The sequence below is a fragment of the Crassostrea angulata genome, chromosome 10, assembly GCF_025612915.1.
Source record: "Crassostrea angulata isolate pt1a10 chromosome 10, ASM2561291v2, whole genome shotgun sequence".
NCBI lineage: Eukaryota > Metazoa > Mollusca > Bivalvia > Ostreida > Ostreidae > Magallana > Magallana angulata.
This window is the reverse complement of record NC_069120.1, coordinates 52,598,518-52,618,452: the sequence shown is the minus strand read 5'-3', so window position 1 is coordinate 52,618,452 and position 19,935 is coordinate 52,598,518. Positions and strand designations below refer to the sequence as shown.

The window sequence follows — 19,935 nt, the reverse complement described above, 5'->3', positions numbered from 1 at the left end:
TTCCCATGATTTAATATGGAAAGTCATTTTTTTCCATTTTCTACATAATTCCTTTAAAACCATAGAGTACGGGGAAAGGATTCATCAAAGCAATCATGACGTCTTAAAAGGACACCAGTGTTTTGTTTTGTCGAGGACCTAAAGTTTGATATGTAAACATACAAAAGATAATATATAACAATTATATTCATAGATTAATTCTCTAATTTTTTATCCTCCTCGTCAGTCGTCTGTGCAAACCTGCAGGCATGTTCACGACGCTACCTTAAGACTATGGTGCGTCCTAAGTACATCCTAGGATACGTCTTAGTCTTAAGTCTGTTTCTCCAAGCTTTCCTAAATTTAGGAATCGCAATAACTGTCCTAACTTTAGAACATCACTTACCTTATCTTAAGACCATCCTAAGGCTAAAATCATGTTTTTTGGGATATTTGGATTGTTTTGAAGGGTTTTTTTTTTAAGACCGGTAAAATAAAGCAAGGTTTTCTACAGTTACAGCATTTCCGACGAACCTCAAATTCCTAACCCGGGAGAAGGGGGTGGGGTATAGTTATTTATTCTTTTATGTACGTTCTTTTAACAAAATTATATGGAGAGGAACACCGAAATCTCCCTCACCCCTTGCTACATGCCTGCCTGAGAGCTGACATATTAACCATTTTTTTTTCGCAAATATTGTCCCAGTTTGGCGAATGAAAATTATTCACTAATTTTTTTTATATCTAAATATACACTAAGTAAGTTACATTCATTGTTTTGATTACTTTAGGATAAAAATTATTCAGATGTCCTTGGCTAAAACGTAAATTTACATCGGTGTATATATAAGCCATGCTTGATCATTCTCATTTCTTATCACTTCATTCTGAAGATAAAATAATCTTTAAAAATTCGTAATATTGAATAAACTGTATTTATGTATTTTCAAGATCAGTACAACTGTTCGTGTATTCTATATATTGCAGATTAAAGGTTAATTGGTTGTGTTTCTACATGTAACATTAAATTCTATGAAAAGCGTGTGTTTATTATGTATTACATGTACTTGATTAAAAAGATTATCAAATGTTAATTTACACTAAAAGAACTGACACCTGTTGTTTAAATAATTATATCATTGTAAGCCAACTCTGTTTTGATACATATTTTCTTCAGAAACTTGATGCAGTTATTTTGATTTCGGGAGGGGTGTGGGTATCCTTTCCGTTTCTTTTTTAGTTTAGTTGTGTGTTGTTTTGTTCGTTTGGTTTTTTTTTTTTACTAAATTGCTATTGGTCACTGATATAAACATTGTATTTAACTAAATGTAAATTGAAATTACGGGTTTTAGGCCTATTATGTTAATTACCGACACGAACAATTTTCTCTGGTAAATTGTTTAATGATTTATTTCTGCATAAGTCTCTCAAATTCGATCTGTACGAATAAATGTGAAAAATAAGAACGGTTGTAGAAGGTTAGGATATCTTAACTAAAGACGTTCCTATATAAGTTATCGTCGAGCTACACCTTAAAAGTTGTGCCCTAAGTTGATCTTAGGATGTACCTAACCTTTTTCCTAAGTCATATTTTAGGAACACACTTAGGCCATATTTTAGGAAAGTTTCGTGAACATGCCTGCAGGTTCCTAATTTCATTTTTCAGCATATTGTTTAATCGATAAATTCCCACTGTTTAGTTCAGTTGAACATATTTCATTGACTAATGATGCCAAAAGGATTGGACACAAGTTACGAAAACTTACAGAGTCCTCTCCTTGTTGTACATAATATATTACAATGTCATACAATGCAGTTAACATTTATAACAGTTATAGTACACTTATTGAAATGGAAAAAAACCCACTAGTTTTGACTGCTGTAATACTGTGCAAATCTAGAACTAGAATTAGGATGGATAAGAAAGTTATGCAAATAAATTTAAAAAATTCAGATAAATCCTCCACACTTTTGTATAAATGTATGAACTTCTTTTAATATGTTCACATTTTTTACGCATCAACCTAATTTGAGGCAGTATTTACTTTGTTGTAGCTTATATTCCAAAGAATTTGCAATAAATACTGACAAGAAATATTACAGAAATTGCATTTTATTGAACATAAATCGATCAATGACACACTTACTTTTACAAGTGCGCATGTGCCTTCAAACTTACCAAAAAACTTGCAGTTTACTTGTTCAGTTTTAGACTAATCTGTAATTAACCTTATCTTGTATAACTCACTCGGTCTCTAGGAACATTAATTTACCTCAAAATTCATCAAAAAATATTTACTATTGATGTTGACGCTTTACTTGCCGCAGAGTTTTTCTCAAAACGCTCCTTTCATAAACTGCAACCCGTGATTCGGCCCGTTTAACCGTTACTCAAATAGTGTCGTCACTCAACGCATCGCTTTGTCGGCCGAAGTGTATACTTCTAGTAAATGAAAGGTGCTTACACGTTTATGAATTTCAAAACAAATTCTTTTAATGTTGCTTCATTAGAAAGCGATAGCTGTTTGACAGGGTGTATCGAGGCTTGTAGTAAACAAAAAAAAAATTGTGTTCTAAACTGTCATTTTCTATGAAATATGAAGGAAAAAGTTACAAATCTTGAAAGGACTATACATGTATATGATATGGGCCTAAATTGGCCCCCTAAAATGAACATCATCATTTTACTGTAATTCTTTGTACAGATATATATGTGATGTTTTTACATAATGTTCCTTTTGATTCAACAGCACACAATTTAGAAATATGACATCGAAAAGACAACCTTTTCCCTCCATTTTTGCATTTTTAGCATGAAACAGCTTGTTTTCAAGCAGTTTTTCTTTCAGGAAACATAGAGCGCAGGCTTGAACAAACAAAATATTTTATTTAGAGATGTATCTAGCCAAAGCTAATAAGTGACAATTTTTTTCCCTTGTTCAGCATGCGCTATATATTTCCCATTAATAAAAAGATAAGAAAAATGTTAATTTTTGACTGATTTTGATTAAATTATAGAAATAGCATCACTTCTGATGTCATATACTGCCAGTGAGTGCAAATAAAGACTGATCCTCAGAAATATTGAGAGTAAAAACCTTATTCCCAAAAATCATGAAAATCCTAATCTGGGGGGGGGGGGGGGGGGGGGGGGGGGCTAGTATGCCTTTGACTCCAACTTCTCAATCTTTCAAACGTACATTACGGAACAATTATGTTTCCTAAAAAAAAAGTGGGGAGCACCCCCCCCCCCCCCCCCCCAACGCCTATGTCCTGGACTCATTTACTAGATACTGACCTTCACCAAGATTTACAATAATGGTCACCCATATGTGGAGTAACACACCCGATACAGAGGTCACATTGTTTGCAATGTAAACAAAGTTTGTGTTTTGTTTTTACTTACATGCAAATTGGTGAATCAAAAAATACCATTCTTAAAACAAAATGAGGTGTGACAAACACTTGAACTGTTGCATTCATAATTGACATACAATTTAAAAAAACATTTTTACCAGAGTATTTTATCAATATGACATTAATAATATATAACCTTTTAGTATGTTAACAAACAAAAACATAGAGCCTTGTTTACATGACAAAGTAATGTGAGCTCTATTTCATGCATATACCTGAGCTGAAATTTAATTTGACAGAACTCAGCATTGTGAACATTAAAAACAAAATAAAATGTTTAAAAATTTCAGCCAAAATCATGATGGACAGAGGGACGACAGACAACAGGTGATCAGAAAAGCTGACTTTGACCTTCACTTCAGGTGAGCTAAAAACAAAAAAAATAAAAGTCAAATTTTTTAGCCCAAATCATGATCAAGGATTTGTATGTTTTGAGACAATCATTTGATAATAACCTGAGAAACTCAAACAGCAACCCAAGATAACATATAAATCAAAACTTTTATTTTACAGCACATGTCTCTATTAAAATAAAGAAGGAAAATAGCACTTTGTTCTCAGTCATCTATGCACAGTAAATACAGATAGTATCAATGTCTTCCCCCTTTCTCTCTCATTATGCAGAATTCTGTACAGATATGTACACAAGAAGGTGACCCAGACATAGGCATGTCTCTGATCAGGAATGCTGTGTAACAGATTTCCACATTTCATCTTGTATGATAGACATGAAGACACTTACATGTATATTGTACAATGTACATCAATTCATCACCAATATGTTATAACTTATAAATAGAGGCATTTATAATGTGATGTCCTAGCATTGTATACCCAGTTTGGTTTCACTTCCTCTGAAAATCAATATTGTCTATTGTCACTCCTTAAAATCCATGAACAACTTGAGTTTGTAAGAAGTGTCACTGGGTAAGTCCAAATTTCTGATACAAAAAAAAAAATATAAATATAAATTAACAAAAACATTGAATAAGCAATGGTTTGTCTCATTGACTTTTACTTGCCTTAATTGTCTAAAACATCTAAAGTAATTATGTTTTAAAAACATAAATGAATTCAAGGCAAATTTTAAATTTCATAATGTTTTAGTTGCTTGTATACTTACAACAAATGAGCCCCGAACACGTTGATGATTCTGTAGATACAGGACTTAAGTGAGCTGTGGAGCACATACTTGAGGGGGAGGTCCAGAGATCCCCGCCCCCCATTACGTCGCCCAGAGGACACCAGCTTCAGGTGCTTCTCTACATTCTACGATCAAGTAGATTGTACAGGTTATTACAGGTAGATTTTGTAATTACAGGTAAATTCTCTATCATTACATTTAGAAGTAGGCAATACTTTTTGCATTGTCTTTAGTTTAATACTGACAATGATTTTTACCTTTTTTGCGGGTTAGCTAACAATGTTGTGTTTTCTGTAGTTAATTGACAATTTTTTTTAATACATTTTCTGTAGTTAAGATGACATCTGTGATGTTTTTTAGTATATTGACAATTGACTGAATTGTTTTAATTTTTTAGTTTAGTTACAATGTTTTTTACAAAAAAAATTCTGTAACTTACTGACAATGTTTATAGCATTTTCTTTACTGATAGTTTATTTACAAAGTTTTAAGCATTCTTACGTTTACTAACACTGTTTTTAGACACTCACCTCTTGTAGCTTTATGACTGAAGTAAGGATTTGTGGCAAGGTCTTCTGAACTACTCCGTAGTTATCCTCCCTGAATGATGCTGCCACAAGATTGCATAGAGCTACAAGTAAACACACAGACACTGTTCAGTACTTCTAGTACATCACCATTTCTACCATACAATAAAGCGGTAGATTAACAATAAATGACCAGACACATGTTCACTAACCTTCCACTGCCCATATATCAAGTTGAGCAGAGGCAAATAGTTTTCTACTTTTGGCATCAGGAAACTCTGTAAGGAAGTAACTTATCACAGGTTTTGTTTTCCAGAAAGATGACCCCTGCAATAAAATCAATGATTGGGACATTTGTACAACTGTAGAGAACAATATGGAATGTGAGACTTGCATGTTTCCTGCTAATATCCACTTAAGTTGATGTCATACTGTAGTTTCATCAATATTCGATGAATACCAATTTTCGTGGATTTCGTAATTACGTCGATCCACAAAAGTAAGTGTTCATTGAAGTGCGATTTCTATTGTTATACTTTCATGTTAAATATTGAAATCTGATTGGTGAAGACGCAGTTCATAATCCTTTCTATTACCCTCAGCGTTAGCAATGCACTTAGCAACGGGTAACATTAAAAAAGTTACATGCGCGAAAATTATGCGCGTACGGTTCGCTGTAGAATTCACGTTATTCCTATATAAAAGCAGTAAAAATTTTTTTAAAATATTTAAAAGACATTCAGTATAACAAAATAAATAGTGCCTGTTTGGGAGGATAACAGTTGAAATTGACACCCCTCGAAAACCATTGTCAACCTCCGCTTCGTCCTGATGACCTGATGGCGTGTATTTTGTAAAATACTGATTTGTGCAATGATATAAGAACAATATTTATTACCTAATTGTATAGATCATACTATTTTCTCTCAGAAAAACACAAAAAATAAATCATAACTTCTTTCAAATTATTTTTACAGAGCAAATAATTTTTTTCAGGGGTATAATGTCCTGATTTTTTTGTATAATGACCTGATGACCTGATAATTTTTAAAAGGACATAGCTATAAATTTTAAGCTTTAGGCCTCATTATTAGTCCCCTACCGGTTTCACCGGAGGGGACTATAGCTTTCCTTTGCTTCCGTCAGTCCGTCTGTCCGTCCGTCTGTCTGTCCCACTTCAGTTTTCCACACTTTTTTTCTTTATTCATTTGAGGAATAATATGAAACTTGCTGAACAGCTTCAAAATGTCAAACTACAGATCAAGTTTACACTTTTGTTGCGTCTGATTGACATATTTTCGAGAAAATTAATTTTTTATATTCCAATTTTTTAATGTTCGGGTTCGTTATCGGGTTCGGTGTGTAACTGAATAAACGAGGTCAGTATGTAGTCAGTAATAATATCGTGCGTTACTTGTACCATTCCTTTTCCTGTACCATTCCTTTTATCATTTCTAACAAACAAATAAATTCTATAAAATAGTGTCAAGCATTGTGTTGTAAATTTAATCGGCAGGGTTTTTTTGTATTACATTTGTATTACAATGTATTACAATCGGGTTCGTTGTCGGGTTGGGCTGTTTAACTGTTTGGTTTGATTCGGGGTACAGAAGACGGTAAGAAATGATATTGTGCATAGCAGTGCATTGTTTTCACAAATTTTTACCAGCGAATACAGAATAGACTTGGCGAAATTACAGGAGATGAAATAAAGAGTATTATTTTACCTATTTCCTATTTAATTTCTATATCAACTATATAGTTTTAATTTCCTCTGTTCTTTTATCTCTGATTAAAGCATGACATCTCGTTTACAATAGCTCTGAAATAGTTGTGTGCTTGGAAGCTTTCATAGAATAATACAAACCGGTAGGGGACGTGTATTGCTTATGCAATACTCTCAGAATGCTTGTTTATATTGACATCGTTTGATATGATCATCTAAATGAAAATTCTGAAGTTTGAACAAAAATAAATGGATACTTTTTCCAAAAATCACTTTGATCTCCATGAATTCCAGGTGTGCAGTCTGGGTTCACAAATGCGAAAACTAGAATAATGTATGACTATCCGGGGTTTTTTTTCCCAGGTCTAGCACCTTGTGAATACTTCAGTTTGTCAAAAAATGACATGCTCTGAATATTGTTTTTGACTTTAAAATAGCACATGGCATATACATTCTGCTTCTTATCGCAAAGTATTTAAAAAGGTATTGTCAATGAGTAAAACGTTTAATCGACTAGACGACAGGCTGCGTTCGTACTATAGACAAGTTGGTCTACAAATATTCGAGTTACTATAGACCGGGCGTATTTTCTATAGATTTTGTCTATCGGTCTACCGTTAATTTCGCACACTGATTTTGTATTGATAGGATCATTGGCCATGGATTTACGTATCCTTGAAACTGTGATTTTTACTTTATCCACGAAAATTGATACCCTTGAATATTAAAGAAACCAGTGTGTAAAATATCAAATGAATACTTGTGAAAGATCTTAGATATCAAAACAGAAGCTTGTTTACACATGTATTCTTATAAATAAATAAAATAAAAACAAAACATGAAACTCCTATCATTGATATTATTTTGGTTATCAAAGAAAAGAGAAATAAAGTTCCTTACATTTTTAGCTGGCTGTGGAGTTGTGGTGTCTTTTTTTACACTGTCACCTCTGTATGTTAGTGTTGATCCTGAATTGAAAATGGAATAAAATTAAACCATTTGAAATAAAATAGTTGATTATAATAAAACAAAGATTTTAAAAGGCAGCCTTACCCTGATGGGACGTGGCTGATTTTTTGATGTCATCGGTTGCCTGTCGTACAGAGGCTTGAGAGAACACCTGCCAGTTAGCGTCCTGGATCCGCCCACTCAAAGCAGTGATGGCTGACAGACAGGAAGTGGACAGCTTGCTCCAGTTGTGGGGATGTCCTCCTACAGAGTATAAAGATATTTTTTTAACTTTATGGGCATTACTTTCCCATAGGTGCTTGAAAGCAAGACCACCCCCCCCCCCACCAGCACAACCAATCCCCCTTTCTGTCTTCGGGCACTAGCATTATTTTTCCTTTAAGTTATAAACATCACAGGGTGACTTGTAAATCATTTTATATATTATACAATTTGACCCCTATCATTTTACCTGAGCGTTTGTCTTACCTGGCTGACTGAGACTGAAGACTGTCCTCCTTCTCTCAGGTGAGTGTTTGGACAACAGACACAGGTCCAGGTAGCCCAGGTACTGTCATAATCAAAGCAACAGATTCAAAATATTCTTCTCATACTTACAATACTAATTCTGTTTGTGATACAATACATGTAGAATTCTACACACCTTCACAACAGGGTTCTGGTCACACTGTAGAGCATCTATGAGACACTGATTCTTTCTGTCGTCCAACATGCTCTCGATGGGGAAACAAAATCGCTAAAACAGAGAAGAGTAACTAAGCTTAGAGATAAAACTAAAAAATAATTCCTGCAGGTAAAAAGTAATTTCTATATCAAAAGTATTAAAATATTACAACAAAAAAAACCCCAACATTAAAATGGAAAAAGTTAACTGTATGGAGTCATTCTTACCTCTGTAATGTAGACCTTGATCAGCAGTGTGGTCAAACTCCAGGAAACGTGTACCAACAGGCCACAGAGAACGGACTGCCATAACAAAGCCAGGTCCAGCAGGCCATAGACTGAGTCCACAGGTAATGTAGACCTATAGAATAGGACATTAAAATAACAATTTAACAGAGAAAAGTCTAATAGCTCTTAGACCTACACAACAGGTAATGTAGACCTGTACAAAATAACAATATAACAGAGAAAGATCTAGTAGTCTACAGACTGAGTCCACAGGTAATGTAGATCTATAGAATATGACATTAAAATAACAATATAACAGAGAAAGATCTAGTAGCCTATAGACCTACACAACAGGTAATGTAGACCTATACAAAATAACAATATAACAGAGAAAGATCTAGTAGCCTTTAGACTTAATCCTCATGTAATGCAAACCTGACGGTATATGGTACATAATGTGACTGAAATAACAATATAACAAAGAGTGGTCTAGGAGGCCACAGAGATTGAGTTTGCATGCTCAAATGACAATATAACAGAGGAAGGTCTATCAAGCCACAGACGGAGTCAACAGATAACAGAGACCTATATTAAAGGACTTTGGATAACAAAAAAAATAATGAGCTAGTATCTGTTCTCATGTCTAGAACTTTGCTTTAAAACTAACAGGGTGTTAATGTTTGTCTCTTTAACATAGAGAAATTCAACATATGCTTCAAGCAAAAGTTGAATTTGAGCCATTCATTAGCACTGGTACATCTCGAGTGACACTGAACACTTATCTTTCCTTACAACATAATTATACAGAATAGAACTGTCAATTTTTTACCTCCTTAGTCCTAAACTGTGAACTATCCACTCTGTTGGAATGTGACCTGCAAACAAAGACTTTTGATTAATTAGTGACTAACATTAATTGTTTCTTTATAAAAGATAGATTATGGATTAAACAATGCTTTAAGAGCAAGTAAAGAATTCTTTTATTAACAGTAACTGTGTATAATTCAATTTACATGTACACGAATTTTATATACCGTTAACATTCAAAATAAAGAATAAAGAATGTAATTTTCAAAAATGAAGATAATGTTATGGAAAATGATACTATTCACAGTAATGGAGAGAAATCTGAGTTCCCTGCCTTACCAAAGAGCCAGTAGAGGGGGTAGAAGTAGGCGGTCTGCCACAGCACGCAGTGTAGGGAGGTCTGAAGGACTCTCAGAATCCCACTCCGCACTTGGAAGTACTTAGATTGCTATTAAACAAAAACAGAGTACGAAAATTAACTCTTGTAAATGATAATTTTATTTAGTTTTTTTTTAATGTGCTGCTAAAGAGAATTTTTAAGTTGCTATTTGGATACTGGGTTATCATTTAAAATGATTATTCCACATCACCTGGCACATATTTATTACAAAATAAATGTATCTATAGAGAGATTTTAATATTGGAATGCCCGATTGTCATTTGTCTATTCAGTACTGAATACTACCATATTTTCATTATGAAAAATGATCTGCTGCTTATTTGATCCAATATTATAAATATCCTATTAGAAATTTTTGTATAATGATTTTATATAATATTGGATTATTGCTCCACTACATTAATTCATTTTACTGATCTGGTATTTAGACAAACAAAACCTGAATGCAAGTTTTAAATACCTGTAATGAAGTAAACTGTAGGTAGTTGTTCTGTCTGAGGAAATGAAACAGGTAAAATACAGCACCTGTATAACAGCCATAGGTAACAAGGAACAGGTGATGCTCATTCAGTACACAGAAATCTCTGAAATGATAGTTTTCAATGAAAACATTGTTCTTTACCCCCCTCCAAAAAAGAGCTTCAATCATCTATAGCTTACATGTACATGTATATTGTTAATTCTTATAAATTGGACTTATTGGCATGAAAATACATCTAATACAATCATCACACAATATTGGGGATCTGCATTTTGTAGTTGGGTCAGAAAATCAGAAAAAATATTAACAATTAAGGGGTAAGGCCATTTCCTCTCTCCACCCTAAAATATATGTTTTGTGGATACTGTTGCATAAGGTTTAACACTGCAGCACTGATAAATTTTATTGACACATATTCCCAAAAAAATAACACAATCTTTGTTCAAGTTCTAACAAAAGAGAGTTAATCCCCAAAAGAACTAAAAAGAGAGAAAGTGGGATAACTTTGGAATTTCAGCCATTTTGGGGACGTAATAAACAGTCTAGATTTACCTGTTGGTGCAAACGGTGAGGTCCTGATAGCGACCGTCCAGGATCCCTGTACACAGCAGGGAAGTCACCCCACTCAAGAGAACACAGACCACCCCAAACAGCAGCTTCTGGGGGGAGCACATGCTGGCTGTCAACTGTAAAGGGTTGGAGTAGACCTCTGGCTCCACTGTAAACATAGAAAACATCACATATCATTTAGACATGTAGCCTAGAGTCACTGTAAACAGAGAAAACATCAGGTATCATTGAGACATGTAACCTAGGATAAGTGTCAACAGAGGAAACATCAAGTATCATTAAGACGTGTAACCTAGAATCACTGTAAACAGAGAAAACATCAAGTATCATTGAGACCTGTAACCTAGAGTCACTGTAAACAGAGAAAACATCATGTATCATTGAGACATGTAACCTAGAGTCACTGTAAACAGAGAAAACATCAAGTATCATTGAGACGTGTAACCTAGAATCACTGTAAACAGAGAAAACATCATGTATCATTGAGACATGTAACCTAAAATCACTGTCAACAGAGAAAACATTAAGTATCATTTAGACGTGTAACCTAGGATAAGTGTCAACAGAGAAAACATCAAGTATCATTGAGACATGTAACCTAAAATAACTGTCAACAGAGAAAACATCAAGTATCATTTAGACGTGTAACCTAGGATAAGTGTAAACAGAGAAAACATCAAGTATCATTGAGACGTGTAACCTATGATCACTGTCAACAGAGAAAACATCAAGTATCATTTAGACGTGTAACCTATGATCACTGTCAACAGAGAAAACATCATGTATCATTTAGACGTGTAACCTATGATCACTGTCAACAGAGAAAACATCAAGTATCATTTAGACGTGTAACCTAGGATAAGTGTCAACAGAGAAAACATCAAGTATCATTGAGACATGTAACCTATGATCACTGTCAACAGAGAAAACATCACATATCATTTAGACATGTAACCTAGGATAAGTGTCAACAGAGAAAACATCACATATCATTTAGACATGTAACCTAGAATCACTGTCAACAGAGAAAACATCAAGTATCATTTAGACGTGTAACCTAGGATAAGTGTCAACAGAGAAAACATCACGTATCATTTAGACATGTAACCTAGAATCACTGTCAACAGAGAAAACATCACATATCATTTAGACATGTAACCTAGAATCACTGTCAACAGAGAAAACATCAAGTATCATTTAGACGTGTAACCTAGGATAAGTGTCAACAGAGAAAACATCACATAACATTTAGACATGTAACCTAGAATCACTGTCAACAGAGAAAACATCACATATCATTTAGACGTGTAACCTATGATCACTGTCAACAGAGAAAACATCAAGTATCATTTAGACATGTAACCTAGGATAACTGTCAAAAGAGAAAACATCAAGTATCATTGAGACATGTAACCTAGGATAACTGTCAAAAGAGAAAACATCACATATCATTTAGACGTGTAACCTATGATCACTGTCAAAAGAGAAAACATCAAGTATCATTGAGACATGTAACCTAGGATAACTGTCAAAAGAGAAAACATCACATATCATTTAGACATGTAACCTAGGATAACTGTCAAAAGAGAAAACATCACATATCATTTAGACGTGTAACCTAGAATCACTGTCAACAGAGAAAACATCAAGTATCATTTAGACGTGTAACCTAGGATAAGTGTCAACAGAGAAAACATCACATATCATTTAGACGTGTAACCTAGAGTCACTGTAAACAGAGAAAACATCACGTATCATTGAGACATGTAGAGACATGTAACCTAGAGTCACTGTAAACAGAGAAAACATTAGGTATCATTGAGACGTCTAACCTAGAATAACTGTCAACAGAGAAAACCATTACGTATCATTGAGACATGTAACCTAGAATCACTGTAAACAGAGAAAACATCACGTATCATTTAGAGATGTAACCTAGAGTCACTGTAAACATAGAAAGTTTTTTTGTTATACAATCATCCTGTTACCCCCTGAGGGTCATTGATTGGTAAAAAAATTATTTGATTTGATTTATTGACATGTGAAATAAACTGTTAAATTCTTATATTACGCGAGTACTTAATTCTGCGATCCCGCTTGTGTGTATCAAATCGTGAGAATATAAAATCGCTAATGTTGAACTTTTCTTCTTATTTCTTATAGTTCTCTCATAAAATAATGGCGAGATTTTAAAATCCGCGAAGGATGCTTCCTACGATTTTAAGCTGATATTAATTCCTCGCGTTTAATTAGGAATTTACAGTATAACATCTCATTGCGTCTTGTAAGGTCACATTACCTAGAGCTGTGTTACACATCATTGATGTGTAATAACTTAGGCGCCATGAAATTCTTATTTCTTTGATAAAGCCTAAAAAGTCTAGCATTTCCCCTATGTATTCCTTTAGTAGTGATACTAAGATAACAAGAGGTGTTTGTGAAACACTTATGCCCCCTCCCTTGAAGACCTCTGCGAAGAAAATGAATGGAAAGTGCATTTAATTGGAAATTTTGTAAGTCCAAGGGGCATAACTCTGTCAAAAATTGCTCTATCGTACCTAAAATTAAACCTAACTTAGATATTATGATAAATCTGTTTACCGAATTTCATTTGAGTAAGTGCAATCCCTGCAAAGAAAATGAACGGAAACTGCAAATAATTGGAATATGTAAAGAGCTGTACAATGAGTAATCGAGTTAAACAACTTGTTGTATTCATACAGTTTGGAAACAAAATGACTGACTTACCTATGAATGTTGGGAGGGAGAAGCTCCCCCAGAGCCCGGTCAGAAAGATCACCACCACACACATCAGGAGGTAGTACACTGAGAAGAGCAAGGACAAGCTGCCTGTAAAATTAGAGACCCATTGGCAAGATACCGGTAAGTGTTAGTGCTGAGTGTGAATAATCAGAGATCTTGATTCAAGTGTTGTGATTACCTGAAATCCATTGAGAAGGATGAGACACATCAAGATGAGCCAATGTTACATAGCCACTCAATATTATGGGGACCGTTATGACAGCCCAGGTTATTGCAGCTCCCGTTCTCCATCGATGTACCTGTTTATCATTAAATTAATAATAAAAATATTATTGTTTTAACACTTCATTTGATTGGCTAAAAAGAATTATATATGTCTTACAACATAACTTCACAAAATGATGGGCGTGCAAAACATAGGCCTAAAAATCCCCTTGACATTGCATATTAATTTTGTACAAATTAACATCTTTGTTTAAAAACAAAAAAGGCATTATTTTCTAATTTTAGTTGTAGAAAGTTATTAAATTCTTATAAGAATTAAATTCAATTCTATTTAACAGCTATAAAGCATAAACTGACCCAAGTTACATTTAGGTGTATTTGACTGTAAAGCAAGGTAGAAATTACAATACTTCCTTAAATAAAATTACATTTTCACGTACTGTAAAAGTGGTTATTTACGCTAGTGGTTAACTACATGTTTTTTATGTTCAAACTTTACATTTTTTTGCCATACACGCGGGGGTATTTTACACGATTTTAAGCTTACCAAACTAGTGTAAATTTTCCCCACTTGTAAATAACAACTTTTACAGTATTTGAATTAAACAGAGAAACTAATTAATTAATATATGTTATGAGCCTTAAACTGGAAATTTATGTTAGGGCGAAACATTACAAGGTCTATTACATGCATGTTTTTCAATTGAACACTACCACAATCTTTAACATCTACTAAGTGTTCTGGATTTATCATAAATTTAAACTGATGTCATGAAGAACCATGCAGATTTGAACTGTATATATTTTTATAAATTCTAGGAACCTTGGCGTTGCCATTCATATAATTTATTTAATTTCAATCTGCAAGTACTATTATATATTCTTTAAGCCATAAAATGAAATTTTAGATATAACCATTAAATCATTTTTAACATTTTAGATCTTTCTTTATTCATGAAAATCTGCTTTCAGTTATATAAAACTAAAAATATTCAACTTCGGTGACATCAGAATTTAGATTTAACCAGGTCATAAACACACATCGGTGTAAAATATGTGTCAGACTGATCCATTACTCTACGTCTTACTTCTTTATTGTAAACATCGCCTATCGTCCCATCCATGCTTTCTGTTGGGATGATTTTTGAAGATGGCGCCAGGCTATCAATTAAACCGTACTTAGTTGAGTCTTCATCAAACATAGCTTTGAATAGCTTTTGAAGTTCAGTTAGTTTTAAAATTAAAATATTTGATTAAACGAATGTTATAAATTGGAATAAAAGACTGAACTTATTGTCAAATAAATAAATTCGTAGATTTGTGATATTACGAATCAGCTATTGTTCAAATGTACATGCACATGCATTTCCGGAAGTAATTAAAATTCTAATCAAGACGAAAAATCTTTTGTAGATTCCTTCTGTAAATTGATTGTTTTCAATAATTCTTTGACCTCAATATTCACTGAGTACTAGTCTGTTCATTATGACTGGCCACACGGCAGGCGATCCTTTGGAGTGCTACAGTGTAAGTTGTAAAATTATTTTTGCCGAAGGCAATTTAAACAGCTGACTGTGATCATGGTGATAACCATGTAAAAATACAAATATTTTAAACATCAGAACATTTAAGATTTTGTTTTGTGTTTCAATCTTTTAACACATAAACAATTTGTTTTATTACATTAGGGTAATAGTTGCGTATTATACTGTTATAGACATTTCAAAGAAGTCATATGATTTGAAAATGGTTAAAATGTTGTCATATGTTAGTTCGACTGTTCTATATGCTTATAAATAAATGTCTTTTGATATTGAAGATCCCATTGGTTCTGGAAAAGGAACCTGAAGTTGATGGAATGGGCAATCCTGTCTCGGGGCCTGATGGCAAACAGAAATACAAGTGTGGATTCCGCATTGGTGGGGGGATTGATCAGGACAATACAAAGAGCCCGCAGGGATACCCAGACAAGGTATCACATTCACGACGTAGCCATTTATTTCATTGTATACCAAGATGTGCTTTACATGCAGACATGAAAAGCCAGTATCTCTCTGATTCTTAAAAAAATGATTCATTAAACAGAAAAAAAACCTTTCCACTCAAATTGTTTTTCTTCAAGATACATAATTATCATATTCTACAATTATTATTTATGTTAAATTTCATGAAATAATGATAAGTTCAGATAAATAAGAGCTTGATATGGATTTGCTGTGTATTAAACTGTTTTTTTGCTGTTGTTTCAGGGAGTATATGTGACATACATCCATGAGGGTGGTCCAGCAGAGAGATGTGGATTGCAGATCCATGATAAAATTTTACAGGTAAGTCATTTAATTGACTTAGGCAATTTTTGTTAGGTTGCCAGAAAACTGCAGTACTGTGTGTTTACTACTGACTCTTTACCTTTTGATAATCTGTAGCTTATTATTCACTGGAAAAAATTTAAAATCCATTTCCGTCCAAAATGAGTTTAGTACACATACTATTTTTTCAGTGAATAAAATTGTGTACTTTGGAATGTATTAATAAATATTTCTAAATTAAGGGCTTTTGGATCATACAACACTTTGTTTTAAAAACAGTTAATCCACTAACTAATATTATTGGAAACCCGATAGTACAAAGCCTATATTTTATCTTTTTTTGGCGCATTATTGCATTGTGAATTTATATAGAATTATTCTTAGCATATTAATGTGGGCACTATTAGAATATGCATTTGAAATGTTTTTCATTACTTTGATTTAGGTGAATGGACATGACTTTACTGTAGTGACTCACAGGAAAGCAGTGGAGTACATTCAACGAAAACCAACTTTAAACATGTTAGTTTACCGTAAAGGAGTACCAGCCATAGCAAAAAGCGAACCTCAGCCGCAGTTCCAGTCGTACAGTCAGGACAATTACGCCATGCAGTACCAACCCAACGCCAGACTGTCTTAGTGTGAGAGACAGCCACTGACATACTGCTGCCAGCATCTTGTCACCTCAAGCAGGGATTCAGACATTTAGTAGATCAAAACATCCCAAAGAATGGCGTAGATCACAGCACATGTTGAGTTTTGATTTAAACTAGAGATTTTGTAGCATTCAAACAAATATTTATATTTTGATCCTCTATTTTACAATCACTAAGTGCTAACCATAACTCTGATAAGATAGACTCAGTAGATGTAACATAGTAGACATGCATATCATTTAGAAGTGAATACCTGCGTTTTGTATTGGTAGCTTGTTTTGTAGTCAGAAATTATCATCCATCAAAGGCACAGAGATTAGGTGGAATATTTGGTTGTAATTTTGATTTCTATATCACAAAATGAATTCATATCCCATATTAGACTGATCTTGCTACTTCAAGGTGTTGTGATTTTGTGTAATACAAATATGTGAAGTTTTTCTTTATTTTTTAGATGATTTTACTGCAATAGTTAGGATTTATTTAGATGCAGGATATATTTTTGAAGAAGGGTTTACCCCTGTACTTGTTTTATTTGTGAGAATTTTAGAATGTTGTTGTGCAGATTTAGATGTGGTTGTTTTCATATTATTGTTTAAATAGCATATTAAGATTATAGCATTATATGAATTTTCCCTGATGAATCTTGTAAACTAGAAAGAGTTACATGGGTGTGCATAAAATAGCTTTGTGATTCATTTTCATCTAGAAAGATTGAAATGTTAGCAATTCCACTATTGAGACATTATAAGTGTACCTCAAATTTACAGATTGTGTGTGGTTAGGGAAGGGTATGCATTTTGTAAAGTTTTATTTTTTATTACTTTTTTTTAAAACCAATGACATGGAGAATAAGTCTGTAAGCACTTTATCTCAGTGACTTTTTTATTGTCAATGTAAATCTCTACAACGCAACACAGACTGTGATGAAACCAAACACTTGAAACAGGGAATTTTCGTCTTATTTATTTGTCCACTTATGTAAGGCCCAACAGTTTAAAAATTTTGTTTCTCAGGCCCAAGATTAAAAAAAAAAATTCTGAACAGACAGGTACATGTATTATTAAATTTTCCTTTTTTTATTTGCAAAGGAGAATAAATCAGTTTTAATAGGTAAATTTAAAATTAGAAGAATAGGGTTATTCCCCTCTCAGTATGACAATGAAATTCATCAATGCTGCAGTGCCTGAGAAACAAAACATTAATATATTTGGCCTAAAGGTGTAGGTGATTTATGTCTCATAGCGATGTCCACAGCCAGGTTGTATTAAGCAGTTATTTCCCTTTTTTTTTGCTTCTTGGAATGATTTCATGTTGTAATCCATTAGGGTTGTACGAGTTACTCTCATTAAAGCAGTGTAAAGATGCAGAGATGGCTAGACAAACATAGGATTCCAGTCTCATAGACACAGAGATCACCAGACTGTGATCTGGACAACAATTTGCAGTTTTTACTTTCAATTTATGGCGAAAATCAGAACTGTATTGATTAGAAATTTGCACGTTTAAATTTGATGATCAGACATTTGTAAGTACATGTGATATTATATATGTTTCAACTTGTATTCATGTAGTCTGTGACTTTTTCTACTGATTGGATCAATAGTTTGTGTATGCTGAGTACCTGCATCAACTGTTTACATTGAAGCAAGTGCAACTTTTCAAGCATTTATCTCTGAATGTGGCATTTTTAAAAAAGATTTGTGTTGGCTTGAATATAATATACTGCTCAATTAATGGTGGGGTGAACCCATGCTTCTCCCACATATTTAACAGAAAACAGCACGGCAATGAGACCAGGAGAATAAGTGGCTTCACCATCTTCATTTCATTAATTACTGAATCAGCTGATTATTAGCCTTAAGATTGTGCACTGTTAAAAGGAGGGGGATGGGGGGGGGACTGAAATGTTTGATTTTTAGACAACCTGCTCAGATTTAATGAAATTACAAGTATTTATACAGTCAAACTTCATTATCTCGAACTAGATTGGACTGTTTAAAAACTTCGAGATATCCGAGTATTCAAAATATAAAGGGTAAAATACTTAAAATCACTTCGACATATTCATTTTATTCAAGATATCAGTGTTTGTGTTCGAGATATTAAAGATCAACTGTCCTTATTTTATGTAGATGAAATTAAATTGGTGGCAACGACTAGTTTCCTGGTACTCAGAGTATAGTTTTGAAGGTATTGAGTTAAAAATTTGAAAAGAAATCTTTGCATTTAAGATACATGTAGATATGATATCATCAAACACTGTAATTGTTATTTGATATATTGAACAAATCATTTGTTATTGGTGAAAAAAAAAACGACCATGAGCTGCTCTTTTGGTAGTTTATTGTTGGCTTAGCTTTGAATTGTTGATAACCAAGTTATTTTGAAATTTTTATGAAATGGAAAACAGAAATCCATTTGATATGGATGAAGTGTTAATTATTTGTCAAATGCTGTAACTGTCCGTATGTGTTGCTCACGTTTATCAAAGATAAACAAATAAAAGTCCTCTACTCAACAGTTTTCTTGTGTAAATTTGATGGTCATTTTTCTTGAGTGTGTGAATCTGTTGGTCATTTAATGCAATATAATACTGAGTGTCTTATACAGTAAAACACGGTTATAGCGAACACGCTTATAATGAATTGACGCTTACAGCGAAGTGAATTTCATTCCCCAAGTCTCTATTTCATATTGTAAACTTGACGGATATAATGAATTACGCTTATAACGAAGTTAAATTGGTCGTCCCTGGGACTTCGTTATAAGCGTGTTTTACTGTATAATGATACAATGATATTGCATCATATGATATGTCATGGTCTCAGGAAATAATAGTGCATCATATCATGCAACATGAAATGATATTGTATCATGTATAATGATTCAATATTGTATCATATGATATTGAATCACAATTTAGTTTTTCTCAAATATGTAGGGGAGTAGAAAAGACAATTTCTTAAGATTTAATACATTTTTACTATGTTATGGCCATATTGACCCCACCCTAGGGCCTGAACCTTTGATTTTAGGGCCATAAATTTTACAATTTTGGTAGAGGGCTT

At 33.4% G+C, this 19,935-nt stretch overlaps 2 protein-coding genes across 2 annotated transcripts; one reads left to right on the top strand and one right to left on the bottom strand.

Moving 5' to 3' along the window:
• Window positions 1–3,878: 3,878 nt before the first annotated feature.
• Window positions 3,879–15,064, bottom strand: LOC128167341 (nucleoporin NDC1-like). Its single transcript, XM_052833006.1, has 16 exons — window positions 14,988–15,064; window positions 13,853–13,973; window positions 13,660–13,761; window positions 10,894–11,059; window positions 10,321–10,444; window positions 9,800–9,908; window positions 9,483–9,528; window positions 8,654–8,786; window positions 8,406–8,498; window positions 8,231–8,312; window positions 7,847–8,005; window positions 7,694–7,761; window positions 5,280–5,394; window positions 5,071–5,171; window positions 4,520–4,665; window positions 3,879–4,337 (listed from the first exon to the last, which is right to left on the bottom strand). The coding sequence occupies exons 1-16, from the start codon at window positions 15,021–15,023 to the stop codon at window positions 4,274–4,276; spliced, it is 1,665 nt and encodes a 554-aa protein (XP_052688966.1). The 5' UTR covers window positions 15,024–15,064; the 3' UTR covers window positions 3,879–4,273.
• A 198-nt stretch (window positions 15,065–15,262) lies between these two features.
• LOC128167342 (tax1-binding protein 3 homolog) lies at window positions 15,263–19,387 on the top strand. Its single transcript, XM_052833007.1, has 4 exons — window positions 15,263–15,426; window positions 15,719–15,871; window positions 16,149–16,226; window positions 16,654–19,387. Exons 1-4 carry the CDS (start codon window positions 15,385–15,387, stop codon window positions 16,846–16,848), a joined length of 468 nt encoding a protein of 155 aa, XP_052688967.1. The 5' UTR covers window positions 15,263–15,384; the 3' UTR covers window positions 16,849–19,387.
• The last annotated feature ends 548 nt before the right edge of the window (window positions 19,388–19,935 follow it).